We start from the raw sequence: 24,097 nt of genomic DNA on the forward strand, positions 1-24,097 counted from the left end.
TGGACCAAATTTGGTCCACTGCCTTTTGATATAGATAACTTTTTATGGAATATAGCTAGGAGTTCATACACTGTATAATGCTCTTTTATGATACAATAACAAATATCCACCAACCATGGTGATTCTTATTGACCTTTCATACAAAGTTTGTCAACCCTTAGTCTTTACTTAAGAAAAGCAATATGGGTAGAGGTGCTTGCCACCAAGTTTGTAAACCTGAGTTTTATCCTTGGCACCGACATGGTGGCAGGCAAGACCTGATTCTGAAAGCTATCCTCTGATCTACTCACACACACGTGGCACACGCGCACATGTGCATGGACACATGTGTAAACATGCATACACACATACACACACACACACACATACCACAAAATAAAAGAAATGTAAAGAAAGCAAACATGTTACCAATGCTGATTCCACTTACATGTGAGATTAATTAAACTCTAAACAGCCAGCAAATCCAAGAATCATTTTCTGGCACTTATAATGTATTAATCAGGTCATCAAAGCCACCATTTATGGCACTGGTGAATTAATTCCATCATGTCTTCATCACTTCACCTTTGTTTTACTTGTTTGTAGAAACAAAAGTATGAAATGGTTTTCAAGTCAAAACTACACCTCCTCTATTACTTTACCAGAAAAAAAGGGTTCAGTCTAGGGTTTTACAACAATTGTAGACTGTGTATGATTTGTCGGTAAGTTTTATTATAAGCATATAGCAGGGAATATGCACGCACAGTTCTTTCTCCTATCATGTTTTTGTTTCCATTTCTTAGGCATTGCAATGAGATACCGGGTAAAAAAAGTAAGGAAAGAAGGGTTTATTCCGGCCCATGGTCTACTCTCCAGCCATTTGTCTCCAGGGCTTCTGGGCCGCTGTGTGGTAAAGCAAGACAAGGTGGCAGCTAGTACGCAGTAGAATGATGGGGTTTATGGCACCATGGCCAGGAAGTTGGCAGGGAGAAGATAAGTTTTACTTTCCAAGGCCTAGCCCAGCAGCTTCCTTCCCCGAGGCACGTTCTGACCTACTGATGAGGTTAGCAACCTGACGATTCGATCTCAACAACGCCACCTGAAAGTCCTCATAAAACATACGATTGGGACAAGGGTGACATTCATTTGCCATCCAAACTGTAAGCCCCAGAGAGCCAGTTGTTCAACCCATCTACTGGGCACGATAGCGAGAACTCAGTGTTAACCACCGAGGCAGTGGAGAAACACATGCATGGTGACTCAGGGTGAGGGGGTGTGGTGTCGGGGAGAAGCCGCTACACACAGCCTTAATGTGTTACTTATTGTTCTTCCTTTCGGGTAGTAATTTCTTTACTACATCACAACCTCCCATGGGAGGAACTACTGTCAGATTTGGTCAGAATCCTCTCCACCATATCCGTGAAGTCATTCTTGCCCAAGCTCAACGCTCGCTCCCTTGCCAGGCTCTGCAATGTACAGAGAGTGTTCATTCTTATACTGAATTACGGATTTCATCTTTGCCCTTTGCAGACTTAAGGTTGAAAACCTCCTTTCCACGCTCACATAACGTTCTTTGAACAATGCCACATTTGTCCTTAAAGAGACATTTTACGAAGTCTTCTCAGTTTTTCACTAAGAATTTTAACTGGATTTTATTTCTGGTTTTGGTTTCAATTTTCAACTTTAGTGTAAGAGTAATGTGCCCAAGAGAAAGCACTGACCTCAGGACACTCAAACGGACTGATGGCTTTTAAAGAGGCCACATAATCTGTGGTCTTGTCTGGCTAGCAGGAGTGAGACTGTTGTCTTTGTTCTGTTCGAACCACTGCTGCAGTGTGTTTGGATCTCGAATATTCCACTAAGGTTCATTTGTTAGTGCCTTGACGCTCATCCTGCTATTGGGATGCTGTGGGACTTTTAATGGATGAGGACCAATGGGGAGACGATCAGGTAATTGGGAATATGTGCCCTCAAATGGTCTATGGGTTTCCAGTCCCTGCCTTTTTGTTTCCTTTTTTTATTTTTCTCTGTGGCCTTGGGCCCCCAATTCCCCTCCCAACATTGGCGACCAGCACCACCACCAAGGCCTAAAAATGGACTAAGAGCTAAAATCAACCTTTTCTCTTATTTACTTATGCATTCTTTGTTCAGTTAGGATTTTCTCTTTACAAATTGATCACTTTGGGCATTTATTATACTTATGGAGAACTATCACTGCTCTACAATAGAGCCAGCTCAGATTAAACCAGTAGTCCTTGATATAACTGTAACACAGAAGCCAATTGGTGTGGCCAGCGGCGGGGAGAAGGTAACACTTTCATTAGGTAGGAAGACATTTTGCGATCAGGCATCTCACAGATAGCTGTTCGGTGCTGTCACGGTTAGTTTGTCCTCAGACTGGGGCCTTAGAAGCTGCTAATGACCTGCCATTGTACTTACCCAGCCCTCTGGGTCCTGCAGGGCCCCAAGGAAAGTGTCAAAGGCACTTCTGTTCACGAGGCAGAGCCTTAGCACTTGGCAGAGCACACAGGGACAGATGTTCAGAAATCTCATTACTCACCCTGAGCTCAAGGTTCTGTCCTTTACGATGGAGATGTTTGCTGCCTTTAGGCAGAATCAGGGGAACTTGAGGGTGAGGTGCAGCATTTAGGAGTGTGGGAAGGGGAAGTATATACTACCATATTAAGAAAATATCCAGCTTTTTCTCTCTGAAATCTGCATTGCAAATGACTTTTAAATTAGAGTATGAAAAATCTGCAATGCAAAACTGAAGAACGAAAGGACCTTTTTTTCTATTCTTCCCTGACTTAAGGTCAGGAAAGCAAAAATTAAAAAAGAAAAAACCTTATCCCTCTATTTAACCTCATGACAGTGGCCACGCCCAAGAACAATGGGTCAATAGCAGATATCACATTCAATCAGTCACACCTAGTCTTTGGCATGAAAATACATTTAGATCAGGGATGGGCGCACTTTTTTGGTCCTACACATTTTAGACCCAGAAAATAAAGGAAGAAAACAAGATGACTACCACAGCTCACCTGTATGCTGGGTCCAAATCTCTCGCTTTTGCCCTGAATATCCCTCTGAATAAATGAGATGTCCCTGGGCATCTGACCAATAGATGAAGTTCCTTTTCCAGTCAACATCCAGTAAGTAGAGGTTCCCAGCATGCTCCTCCACTAGAGTTCTTTCTATAGCAGATCCCATAGAGCTGACTTTCAGCAAGTATAGACGCTTGCCAGAAGAAAACACAACTTTCAGCTCTGCAAAGGGAAGGGAGAGGTTTGCTGTTTTGACCATTCAGATGAATGCCGGGTTCCCTACGGGGAGTAGCCTCATCTCAAGCTCGGGCACCCACACAAATGTCTTACATCCCCGCCTGTGTAGCAGACACACATGACCCCAGCACCACCATAGCCTCTAGGATGGACTATTTGGGAAGATGGCCAGTGTTAGTGTCAGCTTTTCCAAGGCACGGGGTATTTCTGACAATCAATGGAAGGATAAAACTGAATCACTGACATGCAGCACTCCTTAGTAATGTCTTGCAACTAGAGAACTTTTGTTTGATTCTTTTATTTATTCAGAGACAGGTTTTTTGGGGGAAGAAGGTGGGGGAGTTCGAGACAGCGTTTATCTGTGTAGCAGCTTTGGAGCCTGTCCTGGAACTAGCTCTTGTAGACCAGGCTGGCCTTGAACTCATAGAGATCTGCCTGCTTCCAACTGGGATTAAAGGCGTGCACCACCACCACCTGAAACTTGTTTTGTTGTTTGCTTGTTTTTAAAGGTAGTCCTGATTGGTCTGAAACGCACTCAGCAAGCTGGCCTTGAACTCAGAGGCCCTCCTGTCTCTGCTTCTCACCACTACTCAGCTTCTCACCTCTACTAGAGAATTTTTAATGCTTTCTGTTATTTAAAGAAAAATTGGGCCAAGGCTGGAGAGATGGCTCAGAGGGTAAGATACTGACTGCTCTTCAAGAGGTTCTGAGTTCAATTCCCAGCAGCCACATGGTGGCTTACAGCCATCTGTAATGAGATCTGGTGCCTTCTTCTGGCATGCAGTCATACATGCAGGCAGAACACTATATACATAATAAATATATATTTTTTTTAAAAAGAAAAATTGAGCATGTGGATTTAGCAGCATACAATATATAATGCTCAAAATTAAACCTGAGCTGATTGCTTAGCAACCACAGCCTTTTCCACCATGATTTCATCCAGAACCATCCCTGTGATCTGTGTTTTTAAAAATAAGTTGGTGCATAAACATATTTACATGATTTATTCTTCCTAAAACTTTCATATTCTAGTTTCAAAAGCACCAACGGTTGGGCAGAAAAAGTCAATAGGTTGCATAGCCTTCAATATTTTGGCGATAAAACAGCAACATGGGGAATTTGTGTTAACAATACTGGACTAAAACAGCATTCAAGCAGAGACCACTTAAAAACTAAGACAGGATATGTAATAGGGATCATAGAAGGTAATTCTCCTATTAATTTACTTGTAAAATTTTCATGCGAATCTGAATTATATATGCCATTTTATGCTTTAAAAAACCAAATCCAATTGTCCTAGCAATGGATGAATTATATACATAAAGTAGAATATCACTTAGCCTTCAGAAGGGATAAAAGGTGAGTGAGGTGGCCGAGCAGGTACAAGTGCCTGTGTGCAAGTCCACGAGCCTGAATTCCATCCCTGGAGCCCACAGTTAGGAGGACAGGACCAACTCCACACAACTCTCCCCTGATGGACACGTGCACACAATGGTGCACATGAGCTCCTCTCGCAATAATAATCATCAAAATTGAAACATAAAATGGAAGGGAGTCAGGAGTTGTGGTACACTCTGCTGATCACTGCATTCGGGAAGCTGAGACATAAAGTTCGTGAATTTGAGGCCAGCACAGGCCACACAGTAAACCCATCGCCACCCAAGACTGCATGCCAAGGCCTGTTTCAAAAGTCAAAAGGGTGTGTGTATGAGATTCTATGAGATGCTAGAATAGAGAGCTGTAACATTGTACCGACTGGTTTGTGCCAGCTTGATACCAGCCAGAGTCATCAGAGAGGAAGGAGCCTCAGTTGAGGAAATGACTCCATGAGCTAGTGACCAGCGGGGGAGGGCCCAGCTCATGTTGAGTGGTGTCAACCCGGGGCTGCTGGTCCCGAGGTCGATAAGAAAGCAGACTGAGCAAATCAGAAGAAGCAAGCCAGTAAGCAGCACCCCTCCATGACCTCTGTATCAGCTGCTGGCTCCAGGTTCCTGCCCTATTTGTGTTCCTGTCCTGTCTTCCTTTGACAATGAACAGCAAAATGGAAGTGTAAGCCAAATAAACCCTTTCCTTCCCAAACTGCTTTTTATCACCGTGGTTTTTTTGTTTGTTTGTTTTTGTTTTTGTTTTTGATTTTTCGAGACAGGGTTTCTCCGTAGCTTTTGGTTCCTGTCCTGGAACTAGCTCTTGTAGACCAGGCTGGCCTCGAACTCACAGAGATCCGCCTGTCTCTGCCTCCCGAGTGCTGGGATTAAAGGCGTGCGCCACCACTATCACCGTGTTTTATCACATCAATAGGAACCCTAATTAAGACAAACATTAAAGATATTATTCTAAGTGACATACACCAGAGTCAAATATCATACAATTTCACCAAATATGGTACCTAGAATTAGCCAGTCCACACAGACAGAGGATAAAATGGTGATTGGCAGGAACTAGAGGGGAAAGAGAGTAGAATTGATGCCTAAAATGTAAAGAGCATCATTTTGGAAGATGGAGAATTTCTGGAAACAGATCGCAATGAATGCATATTATATCACCACACAATTAAAAATAGTTAGATGTTAAGTTTTTGTTGGGTATTATTATTTTGTTAATACTATTATTTTGCACTATTATAAAACTAAATCAAGAAGACTGAACATGGAGGTACACACCTTTAATCCCAGCACTTGGGAGGCAGAGGCAGGAAGAACTCTGTGAATTTTGAGGGCAGTCTGGTTTAGATAGTGCCTTTCAGGGCTACACAGTGAGACCCGATCTCAAACCAATCAGAAAAAAATAGAATCAAGTTGTTTTGGGAACAAACTGGTCATCAACGGAACTTGTCGGAACAGAAGGGATTGATTCAGCAATGGAATCTGTTTTATTTCCAGGCTCACCTGCAGCAAGCCTTCTTGAACTGCACCCATTTTACCAGGGAACTTACCACTGCAAGTTCCAGAAGGTAAAAGAAATAGTCCCTCTGGACAGACACACTTGTAGCCCTTGGGATGGATGGGGGACAGGAGGCACAGATGGCTGCAAGAACCTGGAACACACGCCGAGTGTCTGCCTGTTCAAACAGAAACAGTAGACGTAGTTCAGACTCTCTGTCCAAACCTTTCAAAACTCAGTACTGAAGAAGAGGGAAGATGATCTGCCTTAAGAAGAATCTAAATCTACTTGTTATCTTTCATGGGTGTGCTGACCTTTGAACTATGCTTGTCTCCAGACTGGCTGTCAGACAAGTGTCCAAGTGTCTTACCATAGGGCCAAAAAACTTAACCAGCTGCACCTTCTCCCTTGGAGTTAAGGCAGAATGAGTATTCCATTGGTTTACTGGGAGACTCCTTGAATGGATCTGTATTCTCCATCACGGTTAGTTGCTACAACACATTTAGCCTAGCGTGCATGCCTTTGATTCCAGCATTCCGGAGGCAGCGGAGTGCTTACAAGACCAGCCAGTTTACACATCCAGTTCCAGGACATTGGTGAGCATAATCCCCACCCTCTATGGATAGCTTATGTTTTCTTTTTCATAATTATTTTTTAAGATTGAGTTATTACTTTTTGTATATAAGCGTTTTGCCTGTATACACACATGCACACCACATACGTGCCTGGTACCTGAGAGGATCAGAAAAGGACATTGGATCTCCTGGTTTTAGAGTTACAGGCAGTTCAGAGCCACACATCAGGTGATGAGGATTGAACCCAGGTTCTCTGGAAGAGCAGTTAGTGCTCTTAACTGCTGAGACGACTCTCCAGCCCAGAGCTTATATTTCCAATACCCCAGATCCTAAAAACCCAGCTGTGGTGTTAGCCAGGCACAGAGCCCAGGACTTGGAAAGAGCTTCCCCGTGAAGCTTCTGTTCTGTTCACAAGACCTAGAAGCCTTGTGTGCTGACTGGAAGAAGAAGGGGCTAAACACGTCCCTGCCTCCAAACAGCAAGTTCCAACCACAAACTGAGGTCTCCTGTTGGGCGGTTTTTACCTCAGCAATTCAGAAGCAAGTGCATCACTTACTCTTGGGCTGCTGGGATCTGTGGAGGACTGAGAAAGCAGACACAGAGGCACGAGAGGTGTGGAGCAACACCTCTCTCTCCTTCGGATTGCTGGGCGAGGTCCGGACCAGTTGAGTTTGATTTGCCCAGAAGAAAGCATTCTCAAACACAGTCAGACCAACAGGATCTTCGTCTTCAAAAAATATCCCAGAAAAGGTGTACCTCCCACTGCCGTCCACTTTCACGGTCTCTATGGACTAAAGGATTAGAGTCTCATGAGTTAGGGAGAGCATCAGCAAGGGCTGCTGATGTTGCTGTCACCAGAGGTTTCTGGACGCTGATTAGATATCCCTGCGACATCAAGTCAATAGGGAGGAATTCGTCTACGCCTGCGGAGACTACCATCGAAGTCAGCACATCGAGTGGTCGTTGTCCAGATTCAATGACTATCCCACATGCTCTACATCCAGACATGGTACCAACACTGTTCACTCTATTCTGTAATTGGCCCACAAGGTAGGTGTTTCATGTGTTCTCAGAGAGAGCCGTGAGTATTCACAGAAACATCCTAATCAGCCAAAATCATAACTAGGAAACAAGACTTGGAAACGTGACTCACCGGGCTGTGAGCTTCTGCTTTTAGTCACTATGTCGTAGTGACCTTTTAGTTTGTCATTTCCCAAATTGGGATGTTATAAACTGCAACATTAGGCCTTGGAAATCTGAGTACAGCTCTTAAGTGCCTAAGGAACAGTATGCTTCCATGGAGGCTCCCAGAAGTCTTCAAAACATATTGTATCATGGGTACAACATAAATTGTGACCTTTATAACTGCAAAAAATTAGCACTGTTGGGCTACAGAGTATGTAAAAAAGAAAAAAGCACACCACGTCTCCCAAGCTGTTGGTTCAGTCTGCTCTACTCAAAGATGTTGTGCAATTAAACCTTGCTTTTCTTGTTTTTGCAACGAAAATTACTTCATGGAGTTAACGCTAGTCATCAGAGAAGCGTGTGCATACCTGTAGCCCCATTCCCAGCTTCTATCAAAAGAGAGTTCCCATTTCCTCTGGCTCTATCTATAGTACCTCTTTATAGCCACCGATCCAGTAGAGTCTGCCAGTCACATGATCAAGTGTCAGCCCTAAAGGCTCCTCTGTGGTCACCACTGCTAGTGTCTTCCTGTCAGAGCCGTCCATTCCTGCAGTCTCAACCGTCTTCACTCCATTCTCACTCCGATTTACCCAGTACAAATACCTACAAGCAGCGGGAGTATGAAGTTTTCAAAATTGCCCTCGCTTGCGTACACACATTATTCTCAACAATTCTCTTAGCCCTCTCCTATGAGCTTTGTCTCTGTCCTGCTCCCCAAAGCTGGAGAGTCCCCATATTCATCAGGCATGGCAAGGTTTGGCTACATAGAATTCAGTCTAAGATGTACAAAGAAGAATCTTGTGGAGCAAATGAAACCTAAAGGCTGGCACGCTCTCTTCTTAAGCATGTAAAATGCCAAGAGATTTGGGGGTACATTCCAAGAGAAATACTACTTACTTCTTTGCAGGAAACACCACGAGCTCCTCCGGCACAAGGTCCTTTTCCAAGATTTTGACATAGCCTCTGCCATCACTTAAGCCAGCACAGATGACCTTCGCAGAGCTACTAGCCCAGTACAACTGTCCCGTAAACCAGTCCAGAGAAATACTGCTCACGGGTGGGAGTTCTGCCGACATGGGAGACAGAGTGACACCTGCGGTTTTTCACGCCTATGTTTGCCTTGAGAACGGTATTTGACAAGACTCCTCAACAACTCATTAGGATCTGTACAATGAGGCAGAGAGGACCCAAGAAATAACGGCCAGAAGTATCCCACCGAGTAGCTAATGTGCACGCAGGACCCAAGGACAAGCACAGCTAATGAATATGGAGCATGTGGCCTCGGCTCAGACACTGGGCACCACAGGGGTCTCCGGGAATAGCTCTGTCTGTCACTAAATGTACTGGGCCATGCCCTTCTTCACTATGCTGCCTGGTTAATCCTCACCCTTACCTACTGAGACAAATTCTGGCTAGTGCCTTCATCTTAGAGAGGCAGGTCAAAGGAGCGAAGAGCCAAGTTCAAATACCTAGTGATGGGGAAGGCTTTGGTTTAAGGCTAAATCCCAAGATTTCTATCCTTCTTAAAAACACTTTCATGGACCAAGCAAGGTTCTGTGATGCTCTTACAGAGCTAGCCTACCACATACATGTCTCGTATTGGTATTTTATATACTCTCATGCTTTATAACAGGCTAGTCATAAAAGCTTTCCCATCTAAAGATATAGATATAGATCAGCTATAGATACAGATACTCCTTACAGTATGCTTAAGAAAAGCTATAAGTTGAATATGGATGTATCACAAGGAACCAATAGGTTAGAGGCTTGGTCCCCACCTTGTGGGCATTATTATTGGCAGGTAGTAGAAACCTTTAAATGAGGGGGCCTAATAGGATGTTTCAGATCACTGGGAGATCCCTTTGAAGGGAAATGTGGGATGATGTTCCTGTCCTCTCTCCCTTTCCTTCCCAACTGTCATGAAGTGAGCAGCTTTCTCCTCCACACTTCTGCCATGATATGTTGCCAATTAACCACTCCGAAGCTTTAGGCTCAAAAATATTAAGGTTGTTTAAGATTGTTGATCTCAGGAATCTCATATCAGTACCATAAGAAGCCTTAAGAAGTTAATGTTTAATGCCAAAAAACAAACAAACAAACAACAACAACAATAACAAAACCATACCTGGGTAGAGGGGAACAGAGCTTGGCTTCCCAAGAATGAACACATTCAAGACTTTATCCACCCAGAAGTACATGTTTCTGTTCAGGTCATAATCAACAGAACTGGGCCTTGACTTTACAGGAATGAGCATCTCATAGATGCCTGTTCTTCGGTCCAGGATGCCAAGCTCTTTATCTGCTGCTATAAGAATTTTAACATCGTCATCTGCAGTAGAAGGAAGATGGTAACACATTACTCTGAAGCTTTCTTTTATGTCTTTCCCTTTAACTAAAGATGTGATTCCTTCTTTTATACCGATGTCTGCTTCTCCCTAAAACAGAGACAAAGCACACTCTGGGGAGATTTGGGGGCTGTCCTAGTCCCTCCTTCCCCCAATCCCAGCACTTTAAAGCTAATTGTTGGAATAGTATTGCCTTATTTGATTTCAGCTGCTTCCCCTTAGACAGAACTCTGATACGGGCTTGTCACATAGCAATCACATGTGAGAGTCCCCGAGGCAAAGAAGCACAAGCCAAATTAAAACTCAACTGGTTGGTTCTCTGGAGCACCCAATTCTATAGCCCATGGAGTAACTATATCATCTTAAAGACACTCAGTGTAACTGACACACTGGCTAGGCAATGCTTGCCACAGTAGCAGCTTCTTTGGTATGAAAAGCATCGTGTCTAGCACTAAACCTTAAACTAAATAATCAGGGTTACTTTTCTCTATAATTACTATTAAGAATAGAGCAGAAGCTGGGCTCATTTTGAGAACTCACCTGTAACCCGACAGTCTGTGCCATTGTAGAGCTGGTGACCTTGAATACAGCCACAGGAGTAAGAGCCGGGTGTGTTATGACACAGTTGGCTACAAGGACCATACGCCAGAGAGCACTCGTCTACATCTGCTGGCAGAGGGTCATAAGTTAGAGATGGCTCAGGAACTACAGCTTCCGTAGTTCAGTGCACAGAAGTTTTGGGCTCGCCACTGAGTTCCCATCCGTGTGAATATAAATTAGCAGAAGCTCCCAGACATAAGAACCCTGCAGTTTGGCTGCCATGAAAAGCAATCTGTGCTAATCCAGCAACATTCTTAGGCTATACTAGTTCCCAGTCACACCAGAATCTGATTCAGAATGACAAGTGTTAGGGCCTAGTGTTCACTATTTGAGCCGCAGAACACTTTATCTAAGAGAAATAAGAAGGTCATGTGCACAGATAGGACACCGAATTGAGCTTATGTGCAATTGGTTTACAGAGCCTGTGCTCACGAACTAGGCTTGGTGAAACGCACCAAGTACCGGGGAGATGAAAACCAGAAAATCAGGAGTTCAAGTTCATCTTCAGCTAACATTTTAAGTTGAATTCTACCCTGCTCCACATGAGACCTTGTTTCAAACAAACAACAAAAACCACACAGGACTCTCCAGCAGATAATCGACAAAACTATGAGATATTTATTTAGTTTTATAGGCAGGAAAATGGTTCCTTGGGGAGATTTTAGGAAGATGTTATTCCTCCTAAACCACAAAGTCCTGGGACATAACAACACTTTTCAGTCCCAGGAGTACAACTGATACATGGTCACAGTCAAGTTCATGGCCAGCCAAGCCTTGATGTGAGTCAGAACCCCAAAAGAGTGCTACAACCCTACCTAGATGCTTCTGAGCGCCATGACCAGCTTCTAATGAAGAATTCATAAATCTTATAACTTATAAGTATTGGTTTCATTTAAACAATAAACTTAATTAAATTTAATTACTAAGATTTATTAAATTCTAATTATAAGTGATGAACTTAAAAGCAGGTTCCTAACATCTCTTGATGAAGTATTAAGATTAAAGCCATTGTAGAAGGCAATTTTAAAGTTCCTATATAGACTTCCTGAATGTGTGGACCTGCAGGTCCATCATAAAGAGAGCATTGAGTACACAGACAGGGCTGATATCAGAGCTCGACCTGTCCTTAGGGTAAACATAGTTAACACAGCAGATCCTTTATTCTTACACGATACTTCAACCGAAATCATCATCCTGTATTGTTCTAGACAGATGCTATAGGCTACTGGTCATATGTTTCTTACATTATTAAGAATAATGAAGACCAGTAAATCTTATGTTAGCCATCCCAGGTCTATAGCTCCATTTTACAAAAGAGAGAAATGAAACCTAAGGGTGAAATGACCTGGAGGATGTCAGCTGAAAGAAACATGCAGAGCAGAAATACATTGTACTTCACTTCACAGGTGGCAGAGACCTGGGGACGGGCTGTGAAGGGACAAGGATATTTGTGTAATGATGGAAGCTCTTTACGCTCCATAAGGTAGGACACTAAACTTAAGTCTAGTGTCTAAGTCTTTGGTCTTCGGTCAATAATTGACTTGCAATTCCCACAAACTAGAGTAATAATTAGAATCGACAAGGAAATTAGAATTTTGTTCCTGGTGGAAATACGTGTCCTCCACCGTTCCACATGTGGAGTGTAGTCAGATAACTGAAAAGGAGGATTCAAATTTATATTCCTACAGCTCTCTCTCTCTCTCTTACACACACACACACACACACACAGCAGAAATAACCCAAATGCACCATTAATAGCTAAATAGAATAATGTGCTATAAGCATAAACAAGCATAAAATAGAATTAGTTCAGCCTTTAAAAGGAAGGGAATATTGATACATGGATGAACCCTAGAGACAGGTGACACACAAAAGGACAAACACTGAGAGACTCCACTTACGTGGTGATACATAGAATATACAAACTCACAGAAACAGAAAGTCAGGAGAAGTTACCAGAAGCTAAGGCATATGGAGCCTAGGAAGCTATTGTTACATAGACAGAGAATTCCTGCTGGGAATGGTGAAAAGAGCTAGAAACGCATGGTGGTGAGAATAGTACACTGTAAACACAAACACCAATAGCACACACTGAAAACGCCTGAAACGCCGAAATTCATGCTGTGTACTTGTCACCACAATAAGAACGTTTCGAAAGGACGAGCCAGCTCTGACCTCCACAGCTCCATCCATCGGGCTGCAACTGCCACCCTGACGTGCAGGAACACTGGACACCCCAGCGGGTATCACTGCATGACCCCTCACAACCACCATTCAGCAGGGAACAGTTTTTACCTGTGGGGACAAGGCAGCAGTCAAAACAATTGAGCTCGGTGGTTCATGCTTTACAAACAATGTTGTATCAGGCACCTTCTGGGCTGGGTGAGGAGCAGATGAGCACTCAGAGACAGCCTTTGACCCTGCCCTCTCAGCTGGGAAAATGGGGCTGGGGAAGACTACGTGGAACAGGAAAGATATGAAGTCCAGGACCACAGCAATGGCATTTCTTTCCAAGCTATCATGTAGACAATTTCAAGGGTTGGTGTATTTATATTTCCCTTCTGTAGAAAAGCTGAGACCCTCCTAAGTGCTTTCTGTGGGGTCCGTGGGTAAGGGGGACACTTGACCCTGTATATTTATTTATGAATGCAAATAATCAGACCCAAAGCTGTACTTAGGTTTGGTCATTAGTGCTTTAATAACTCTTACTTGTGTTCTTATAGTACAAAGTTTCTTCAGAAGCCTTTAGGGGAGTCTTTAGAAGCATGGGGGGACGGGCGATGGTGGCGCACGCCTTTAATCCCAGCACTCGGGAGGCAGAGGCTGGTGGATCTCTGTGAGTTCTAGGCCAGCCTGGTCTACAAGAGTTAGTTCCAGGACAGGCACCAAAGCTACAGAAGCATGGGGGACAGGAGACAAATGACAAAATGACTTGAGGTGAGATGCCCACTCTCTCTTCTTGCACTGGCTGCTTTTGTGTGTAAACTTCACACAAGCTAGAGTCATCAGAGAGGAAGGAGTCTTAGCTGAGGGAATGCCGCCATGAGATCCAGATGTGAGGCATTTTTTCAATTAGTGACCAATGGAGAAGGACCACTGTGGGTGACAGTGGGTGGTGCTATCCATGGATTGGTGGTCCTGGGCTCTATAAGAAAGGAGGCTGAGCAAGCCATGGAGGGGAGGTCATCCAGTGGGCAACTCCTCTCCATGGCCCCTGCATCAGCTCCTGTCTCTGGCTTCCTATCCCGACTTCCCTTGGTGATAATCAGCAATGTAGAAGTGTGAGCTGAATAAACCTTTTCCTCTTCAATTTGCTCTTTGGTCATGGTGCTTCATCACAGCAACATCAGCCCTAGCTAAGAAACTTCCCTAGTAGATCCTGCAGTGATTCTTCTAGTGCAAACCACAAAGTTAAAACGTCAGTTACAGCAATGGTGGCAAACACCTTTAATCCCAGCACTCGGGAGGCAGAGAAAGGCAGATCATTGTGAGTCCAAGACCAGCCTGGTCTACAGAGCGAGTTCCAGGACAAGCTCCAAAGCTACAGAGAAACCCTGTCTTGGAACAACAACAACAGAAAGTAGTTACAGCTGGGTGATGGTGGCACATGTCTTTAATCCCAGAGGCAGGTGGATCTCTGAGTTTGAGACCAGCCTGGTCTACATATTAAGTTCCAGACAGTCAGGGCTACACAGAGAAATCCTGTCTCGAAAAAGGAAAAGAAGAAGAAGAAAGAAGGGAAGGAAAGAAGGAAAGAAGGAAGGAAGGAAGGAAGGAAGGAAGGAAGGAAGGAAGGAAGGAAGGAAGGAAGGAAGGAAGATAGAAAGAAAAAAATCAGAGTTATTTTTCAACAACCTTTCTCCTTACCAGAAAACATACTTTCTGAGGTTTTACTCAGTTAAATCCTTGGAGAATTCTATTTTATTTTTTTCTTAAACAGATTGATTCATCCCTCCCCCAGACAGGTGCCAAATGGTTTCTATTGCTCCCATTGGTTTTGTGCGTTTTCTTGTACTGGATCTGCAAAGTTGTATTGAATCTTACAAAATCCCCAAGCTGAAAGCTGAACAAAAGCAGTGAGCACCAGGCTCAGCCAAGGTTTTCTGGAGAGGGATCCCTAGATTGTGTGAAGTCTGAGCATAGTGCTGCAGATGGCTGACCCTCAACGGAGGGCGTGGCCCTTGTTGTGACGTGAGTTCTACCAACATTAGAGAATACACTGCTGGCTTTATCGCAAACTTCGGAAGCAGTGTAGTATCTAGGTTTTTACCTAACCCATCTCCTTAAAGCTACAGAATGAAAATTGCTCTTGAAGTTTTACAAGTTGGGGTATTTTCCTCATATTCACAAGAGCAAAGCTAGAAGCCTTAATGTAATAAATGAAATGTGATGTGATAAAATGTAAGGAACAAAGGTAATTGCCTGTGTGTGCATTTCACTTTAAGCATTGTTCCAAGGAGTCGGCCCTGATGATAACTGTTAGGGTTGGATTCTGAAATGTCGCCTACCGACTCCTGAGTTTGAACGTGCGCTCCCCAGATAATGGTGCTATTCTTGGAAGCGTGGGACCTCTGGGACCGGGGAACTCGCTGGTTAGAAAGTGGGCCATTGGGGGCAGGTCTTTTACAGTTACAGCCTCAGTTCCATTTCTCTGCTTCCCATTCTGCAGAGACGGGAAAAGCAGCAACCACACACCCAGGATGCCCTTGCACAACCCACCCTCACCCAGCCTGTGATTGCCAGCCACAATCAATCCTTCCTCCCCTTAATTGCTTCTGTCACAGCCAAATGTGTAGTAATTAATCCAGTAACTAAGGCAGGAAGCTAGTTCATCTCGTTTTCCCACCTCCCATCTCAAGCTGAGGAAGCAGTTTCTTACCGCACGTGCTGGGTTCATCAGTACCATCTGTGCAGTCAGCTTTCCCATCACACATCCAAGAGTCTGGGATGCATTTCCCTCCGTCACAGCTAACAGCGCCTTCTGGACAGGCGGCTGGGGAGGAAGTTGAATGTTCTTCTTCACTATTGCTCATAGCCCAGGAGTGTAATCAGGGACTATCCCTTCGGTAGGTTACCTGCCAATATTTCCGTAGCCCAAGCAATTGAGGATTGGAAAGGAAAAGCTTATCATTTGAAACTGATTTTTGTTTTTCAGGGAGTTAGGGCTTTAGACTCCATCGTAAAAATAGCGAGACATCTGGGCACTCATGCTAAACTTGATTGATCTAGCTTTAAATAGTCGGAATTAAAATTGTACTGGAGTCAGTCACTTGACCCGAACAGAATATTCCTCTAAAAAAAAAACCACCTAATTGTACAAATGTTAGATGCTGAGCACACGCAGCCTTAACTCCACAAAAGTTTGGGTAGGATTTCAGTCCACCAGGAAACCAGAGGCTGCACTTTTCTGGGGTTGGGAGGTCATCTAGGAGAGGAATGTGGTGCTCGCCACACTTTGGGGTTGGGTTTTGTGTTTTTTAGTGGGAGATTTTACTGACAGTGTTCACTATGTGAGAACAGGTGTCAAAGGTTGCTAGGCTCCCTGCAGAGACTGGTGCTCAGGTGTTCTAGAGACTGCTTGCTCATCAGCGCTGGGGACATTCCAGGCAGTGCTTATTTAGCATACACATTACAGGGCTTTTATTTACCCAGCCCTTTGTGTTTCCGTGGATAGCTACACCTTGGCTCTTGCTAGGGAGCACCCTGTTTTTAGATAAAGGATGGTAGCCTCAGGGATAGGGATTAAATGTAGCCTGCACAAAGCAGTCCATGTCCTATACTTTGCCCTTGAAAGTTAAGGGGATGCCAGACGTACCACAGCCCTCCTCATCCGAGGCATCACCACAGTGGTCGATGCCATCACACCTCCAGCTGGCCGTGACGCATGCCCGATTCCGGCATTGCCACTGCCCCGCCAAGCAACGGCTGTGGGGACAGTGTTCTTTTACAGAGTCATCGTCACAGTCCTGATGGCCATCACAGTGTTCCCAAGCATCCAGACACTGAGCCTTTCCCGGACACTGGATTTTGTAGTCTGGACACGCTGTCAAAATCTCTGAAAGGCAGGAATTAGGTGGGCGGGGCAGAACTGTGGGACAATGACAGACATGCTTATCCAGACAAGAACTATGGCTATGCCATGAACTCCATCTATGAAACCAATAGCTAAGAGATGCTAGCTAGATGTCATTAGGGACATGGTTCTGACTTTCTGCACTGAAGTTTCTTCCCAAGATAAGTTTTCAAAAAGTCAATAAAGCTAATAAATTTGAAGGAAAAAAATTCAAAGAAATGGGTCTGAGAATCTTTTATAACACCAAAGACAATATAACATCTGGCTCAGCTCATACAACCTAAGGCTATTCCGTGGCTTACTTTCAGTTAGCACTACAGATGATGTGAGTGAGCAGACAGATGATGGGCTGTTGAAAATAGTGGTACAAGGCTGATGAAATGGCCTGGCAGGTAACAGTCCTTGTGCCTAAGCCTATTGACATGAGCTCAGTCACTGGGACCCATGCAGTGGAAGGAGAGCATCAACTCCCCAAGTCGTCCTCTGGGAAGCGGCATGGGGTCCATGCATGCATGCATAATGCCACCTGCACAGGCACATACATAAATAACAAATGGGTGCAATTTTTAAAGCAAGTCATACCTACCACAGTTAACCTCATCGGAGCCGTCTAAACAGTCCCTGGCACCATCACAAAACCAGCTGGTAGGAATACATTTCCCATCATCACACTGCCAGGCTTGCCGGTGCCCAAGGCAAGTTTCCTCTACAGGCCAGAGTTGGATTCAAGAGCAGGCATGGAGGAACATGAGTTTGTCAGAGTCTGTCAGTTTTCTGGATTTCAAGTCATAACATTTAAAATAGCAAAGCAATGAAGACTTCTAAGTTCGACACTGACCCCAACCGTGAACTTGCTGGTTCCCTTCACACTCCTGACAGCAACTCCATGGTATAGCTTACTTCTCCCATTACTGTGACAAAATACTCAACAGAAGTAACTTGAGAGAAGGAGAAATTATGTCGGTCCACAGTTGAATAAGGAATACAGTTCGTCATGGCAGAGACGGCATGGTGGCCAGAGTGTGAGGTGGCTGGTTACACTACATCCTCAGTCAGGAATCAGAGAGATGAACACTCACTCATACTTGGTTCACTCCCCCCCCCCCTTTTTTTTAACTCAGTCTGGGACACCAGTGCATGGAAAAGTGCCACCAACATTCAGGGTCAATCTTTCCTCCTCTGTTAAACTCTGGAAGCTGCATTGCAGATATGCCCAGAAATGTGCCTACTGGATGGTTCTAGAGCTGGTCAATCTGAGATTGAAGATTAACCATGACATCTACCTTAACAAGGAAGAATGACCCAGGAGCCTTCAAAGCTTAGCCTCCCTGCCATTGTTGAGAACACTGTAGTCTAGCAAAAGTTTTGAGGCAGAGATACTTTATAAGCCTTCTAAAGTGGCAGCTAGCCATGTACCATCAACAAACACAGGAAAGGTGGGTTTTGCACAACAGGCTTGAAGTTTATTTATATCTAACCATTCAGGTACATTCTGACCCCTACAGGTGGCTGGAAGCCAAGACAGTCCACCTCTTTGAATTCTTTTGATCTCCAAGACTATATTCAGATCAAAGACAACACCAGGGAACTAGTAGATTTTGCGGCAAACCCAACTTCAAGTAGTTCACCTAAAGAAGGAGACTTAGAGAGCCAGGGTAGCATGCCTGAGGACCACACAACAAAGCAAGCATGGAAGTGTATTCCAACCCACAAACATATACCTGTTTCTGTTTGTTCATTTGCTTGTTTATTAGATTCTGAGGCTTTAGCCCAGGATTTGAATGTGACCCTCAACCCTGGAGCTTCACCCTGAGGCCTGAGAATGTTTTCATACCAAATATTTCATGTGAAGTTAGAGACAGCAAGTGTCCACCCAAGAAGAAGAAAGTGGGATAAACAAGGAAAGGGCATACTCACAGATACATTGGTTCTCTCTCTCTCTCTCTCTCTCTCTCTCTCTCTCTCTCTCTCTCTCTCTCTCTCTCTCTCTCTCTCTCTCTCTCTCTCTCCTCTCTCTGAATAAGATGCATTGCTTAAGCTTTCTGTCTGGACTAGTGTTCAGGTGACCCACCTGGGGCTTCGAATACACTAAGCACTGAGAACTAGGGCCTTAGAGCAGCAAACTATTTGCCAAATATTTAACTTGGCTTCTAAAAGTTTTGTACTTTGTTTGCTCAATTTGCATACAAAAGAGCTTTGAGTATTATGGTCTATAAGGCTTCCCGAAGAGCCTCTGGATTAGTCTAGTTAAATAAATATTGTCACCAATGCTTAAGCCTAAATTTAAGGTGCAAACTCTGCTCTTACAGTGGCGCCACTAATACTTGAGGATGACTGGATTTCGTCTTTGAGAGCCTGTGACACTCAGAACGCTCCTCATGATTGACTATCCCCTCAGGGGACAAAAGCCATGAGGATGGACACTGTCAGACAAAGACACATCAAATACCTTATATCTGAAATGCTGGGAACTTTCTGAAGTATTTCAGATTAAAGATTTTTCCATTTATTTTGCATACACACATACACACACATGCACACACTCACAAGCACACTGAAGTATCACAAGGATGGGCCCAAATCTAAATAATTCTGACTATTTTTTACAGTGTTAAGGATCAGCCTAGGGTCTTGCACATTGTATATGCTATCCCCCAAGCTTTTCATTTTGAGACAGGCTCTTGATAATTCTTCCAGTTTGTCTTAAACTCGGCTTATAGCTTAGGTCAGCCTCTTGGACTTACGATCTCCTGTCTCAGCATCCCAAGCAGCTTGTGTTTCACACATACTCCACACACACACACACACACACACACACACAATTTAAAGGTAATTTTAAGTGAACCTGTCTTCTGGCTGAGACCCATCACATGAAGTCAGATAGGGAATGTCCCGTGGTGGTATCATGTTTGTATTAAACCACTTTGGGTTGTAGAGCCTTTCAGATTTTCACTTCGGGGAATGCTCATCCTGGGCTTGGACACCAGGGCTGGTGTATGACAGCATCTCAAGAAAGTGCTTACCACACTGCTCATCCGTCCCATCCGGGCATTCTTGCTCGCCATTGCAGAGCCAGGCCACAGGAATGCACTTCTCACCACAAGCCACTTGCTGGGTCCTGTTACACTCTATTTCACCTGCAGTCAATAAACAAGAGGTGGGGTCCTGAGAGTTTCTGGCCCCCACAGCCTAAGATGGCATTTCTCCATGATAAGAAGCCATGGAGTGTTATGTTGAGGAAGACTAAGTTCCTCCTCCCACTCCACTTGGGCTCACTAGGAAATTCCTTTAGAACCAGGTTCTCCTGGTGTCATAGAGTTGCTTCGGGGAGATTTACTGTGTGCCTGTTCTCTGTTAGATTAGGGGATACTCACACTTGGGCACCAGTAGACACAGGTGCAGTAATCCCAGATCTAATTCGCTCACAAAGCCATGAAACATGAACACGTATAAGTTAGATGTCTACTTTCATTTAATCTTAGACATGTACAGACCCACGTTCACGGTCCAACACACCATTCTTTTAAAAAATATCTCTCTCACAGCTATGCTATAAATACTTGGAAGCTTTTAAAGACTAAATTTATATTATTTCGTTCAAGTCATGAACTTGTAGCTATTGTTTGATGTTCAATGGTTACCAAAAGCCGGAAGTGGAGTAGCCTCGGAAGGAAGCTGCAGGAAGGTCTCAGTACTCATTTACTGTATTGAACTAACACTTAGAGAGGAAAAGACAATCGTTGGTTCCTAGAAAATGTAAGCTATATGGCCTGTCCCTGCCGGAGTCCCTGCACCATGTGTGGAGTACTCAGTAAGTTCTGTTCCCAGCAGCAGCCTGGGTCGCTAACTGATGGAAGTGGACGTGAAAGCGGACGTGAGACAGCTCCTCCTCCCAAGAGACTGGATCCCAGTCTTACAGGTTTTCTTCTACAATCGTGTCACCAACTCAGTCAACTTTTAAAGCAAATGCAGTTTTTAAAACGCACTTAAAATAAACCCCCAGGAATAGAGTTTATTACTGGATTAGCTGCCACCTCTAGCTTCTCCTATTCCATCTAGGTTATCATGTGACTAAAGCTGGTGAGACCATTTAATGTCTGGCTACTGCTACTATGGGAACAAGCTCAGTCCACAAACCACCAGGGCTGGAGCATTTTGGTTGGACTACTTGCTGACTGACTCAAGGTGTCTGAATATCCAGAAATGAGCTTAACCTGAACTACTATAGGGGGATTTCTGGTGACTGATTCCAATGTGTCCTAAGGAGTCGTTCCCCTTACCTCTGGCAGAGGGGACACCTGGCTCCACTGACATATCTGTGGGTGCATAACAAAGCACTGGCCTCCAGGCTCCCCCACTCTATCCCCAAGTACTTGTTACACATTTCATAGCCCCCACACCAGCCTCATGGCCCTTCCCTCCTCCCAGCTATGCACCCTCTCTGTGCCCGGCTATTCTCTACTCTTCTAGCACTTTCTCCCACCCCCTTCCCCTCTCTCACTATGCTCTATCCTCCATCTCTTGCTATGCTGCGAACTCCAGTGTTCTCTCCAACTCCAATCACCCTGACCAGGTCCAGTCTGCTGGCCATGTTCTGCTACTTCTTTCTCTCTCTGCTCTGGACTCTTCCAGATGTCTCTGGCTGTTTTCTCTCTCTCATATCTACAAGAAAAACCTTAGTCATGTCGTGGAGTGGCCAAGTCCACTTCTCCCATGCACCCTCTCGCACACGGATAATGGGATCTTGGTTTTGTTGTGTATGCAATGAGGCTAGGCTATATGTGATCCTGAAAAGGAGATTGAAGGCTTAAGTGAACAGGAAATGGCTTGGCTCAGAAGCTGCTAAATCAATGCTCATCAGCCATTAGCTCCTTTGCTACCTCTTGTAACTGATCCTTCCAGGAGGATCTCAGGGCTGCCATTCACCGTCAAAAACTCAGGCCATTAGGTGAACCACAACTGAAGAATACTTTGTCCCAGAGACATCTATTTAGGAATTCAAAATACATATGAAATCTGGGCATTACATGCAGACTGTTTTCCAATACTTTCCCAACACAAGTAGGTGCTTACTATAAAAGCATTTATAAAGTACTTACTAACATCTATTGACATTAAATTTACAGTGGCTTGCTCATAATCATGGTATCAAGTACACGGATAAATGTTGTCCTAAAGCACATGTAAAGATACCTTTATACTCAATGATGTAAAATCACTGCTTAGTTAAAAAAAAATACAAGTGATTTTAAATCCTGTTTCAGAACTGGTATGGGGAGACCAGTCATAGCCTAGATGCTGGAGCAGGTTAGGCACAAATCTTGAGGGTCAGAACCTTAAGTTGGCTTGGTCAAGAAACAAGATGCAAACATTAAAACGACTTCACTTGTGCATTCTTCCCTTTGTGCCTGGGGTAAGCTCAGGCACACTGTGTGGTGGGATCGCCAGCCTGACCTGACAGGTGCTTCTCAAAGGCTGCATGCTTCCGACCTCTGTCGGCATCAGCAGCTAGCAACTTCATCCCCTGGGAACTGTACCTGTCTCAGTCAACTCGGGACATGTCGTCTCTCTCCCTGATGCCACCTTTGGATCTGTCTACAAAAGTGACATCCACCAGTGTTGCAGGGAGTGCTCCTGTCCGTTCTTTCCCAGTTTTGGCCAGTGGCTATTCTCAGTGCCTATCAGCCACCCCATGGCGACTGGTGGGAAACTAGAGCTAGGTAGCCAGTCCCACCGGGTCTGGACTTAGAGGAAGGAAGAATCGAAGAGGTAAGGTGTTCTAAGTACTCAGGGGTGGAGATGGCTCCTTTTGCACTTTTGCTGGGTGACTCCACGGAAGCAAAGAAAATCTTTGTCCTTGATCTTACCTCTCCTCCTATTCACAGGTTTGCAAAGGGCCTGGCAATCTTGGGTGATCCAGGTCCCTTCCTGTAGGATGCTCAGCCTCACCCTTCTACACCCTACTTACTGCACAGCTGGGGACAGACAGCACACTTAGCGAGGCCGCCTGAAGTTCGCCTTCTGTGTGCCTCTGCAGCACGCGGCTAGTACATTACTGCTACCCTGCATTGTGCACCCGGCAAACCCGAGTTGCGACCCTTCCAAGGGCGCCCCTGCACATCGGCCCCACTCACCTGCCCCTGAGCGCCCGACGCTGCCCAGAGATACCAACATCAACGAGAAAAGGAGCAGGAGCATCCGGCACCGCATGCCTGGGAAGGCTAGACTGTTAGATTTGCTCTCGCCTGGCGCCTGAGTGAGGAAAACCCGGGAGGGAGGAGCGAGAGGCAAGGGGACTCGGGAGGAGGGAGCGGGACGCGGTGGGGGAGGGGGCGGGGGTGCAGTTCCCACGCCTCCTTGCAGGTTGCTGAATCCCAACCTGGGGTGCGCCAGGGCGCATCTTGTGCGCGCACTATCAGGGCAAGACCTACCGCTGTCCAGGAAGGTCTCCTCGCATTGTGGGGACTTTGTGTCACCGATCCTCAGTGGGACTGGAAACAGCGCTAGGCTCACTAGGAGCTGGCCCTTGGGGACACGGAAAGGGTTGGTCTGCACACGAGTCACCTGGACATCTCACTCAGAGATTTTACCTTTATAGACCTGAAGCAGGTCTGCCTCTCAGGTGATGCAGTGTGCCAGGTGCTCTTCCCTCACTTTGCAAAGCATAGAATTCCCTCTGTCTCTCTGTCTCAGTCTCTTACCCTCCCGCACTCCCTTTCTCTCATCCTGTCTCCCTTCCTCTCTCTCTCCCCACTCCACCTCAACCCCCAAGTGTTTGTGCACTCTGACGCTGCCTCTCCTCCGGTCCCACTTTCCCCCTCCCCCAAAACCATCCTTTCTGTATATCTAGGCAGAATAAATTCTTTCTATGACCCAGTCTCAAAGATGGTGATGAAGGCTCTAAAGACATCCTTCTTTCACTGCTAAAGTCCGGAACAGCACTCCTGGTTCAGTCCATATGACTGACTGGGCAAGTTGAATTTGAAAGGAGCTAAGCATGAACCCAAGAGAGCCCGCAGAACTTAGCTAGTGGTCATCCTACTCTCCGGCTGCTGTTCAGGAAGGGTGAAGGAATTTTCACAGGCGCTTCCCACCTTGCACCTCCCACCTCGTTTTCTTAGCGAAGTCAACACTCTTTCTCTCCAGCAATCGGGGAGAGGTGGATGTCAGCTTCTT

The 24,097-nt window shown here is 45.0% G+C and overlaps 1 protein-coding gene across 8 annotated transcripts in view; it reads right to left on the minus strand.

Moving 5' to 3' along the window:
• LOC130862994 (prolow-density lipoprotein receptor-related protein 1-like) overlaps window positions 1–23,183 on the minus strand; it is a 128,210-nt gene extending 105,027 nt beyond the window's left edge. For 7 of the 8 annotated variants that reach the window (XM_057752855.1, XM_057752853.1, XM_057752854.1 and 4 more), the window contains exons 1-13: window positions 23,056–23,183; window positions 19,945–20,058; window positions 17,508–17,627; window positions 16,664–16,903; window positions 15,728–15,841; window positions 13,024–13,143; window positions 10,789–10,914; window positions 10,029–10,232; window positions 8,801–8,969; window positions 8,338–8,506; window positions 7,275–7,509; window positions 6,196–6,321; window positions 3,021–3,245 (exon numbers count right to left, since the gene is read on the minus strand). In XM_057752855.1, the coding sequence (XP_057608838.1) occupies window positions 3,021–3,245; window positions 6,196–6,321; window positions 7,275–7,509; window positions 8,338–8,506; window positions 8,801–8,969; window positions 10,029–10,232; window positions 10,789–10,914; window positions 13,024–13,143; window positions 15,728–15,841; window positions 16,664–16,903; window positions 17,508–17,627; window positions 19,945–20,058; window positions 23,056–23,131 (2,038 nt within the window). In that variant the 5' untranslated portion in view covers window positions 23,132–23,183. The remainder of the gene's footprint in view (window positions 1–3,020; window positions 3,246–6,195; window positions 6,322–7,274; window positions 7,510–8,337; window positions 8,507–8,800; window positions 8,970–10,028; window positions 10,233–10,788; window positions 10,915–13,023; window positions 13,144–15,727; window positions 15,842–16,663; window positions 16,904–17,507; window positions 17,628–19,944; window positions 20,059–23,055) is intronic. The other variant, XM_057752857.1, reaches the window with a different exon arrangement.
• Between the last annotated feature and the right edge of the window lie 914 nt (window positions 23,184–24,097).

Source organism: Chionomys nivalis, chromosome 20 (genome assembly GCF_950005125.1).
Source record: "Chionomys nivalis chromosome 20, mChiNiv1.1, whole genome shotgun sequence".
NCBI classification, from domain to species: domain Eukaryota; kingdom Metazoa; phylum Chordata; class Mammalia; order Rodentia; family Cricetidae; genus Chionomys; species Chionomys nivalis.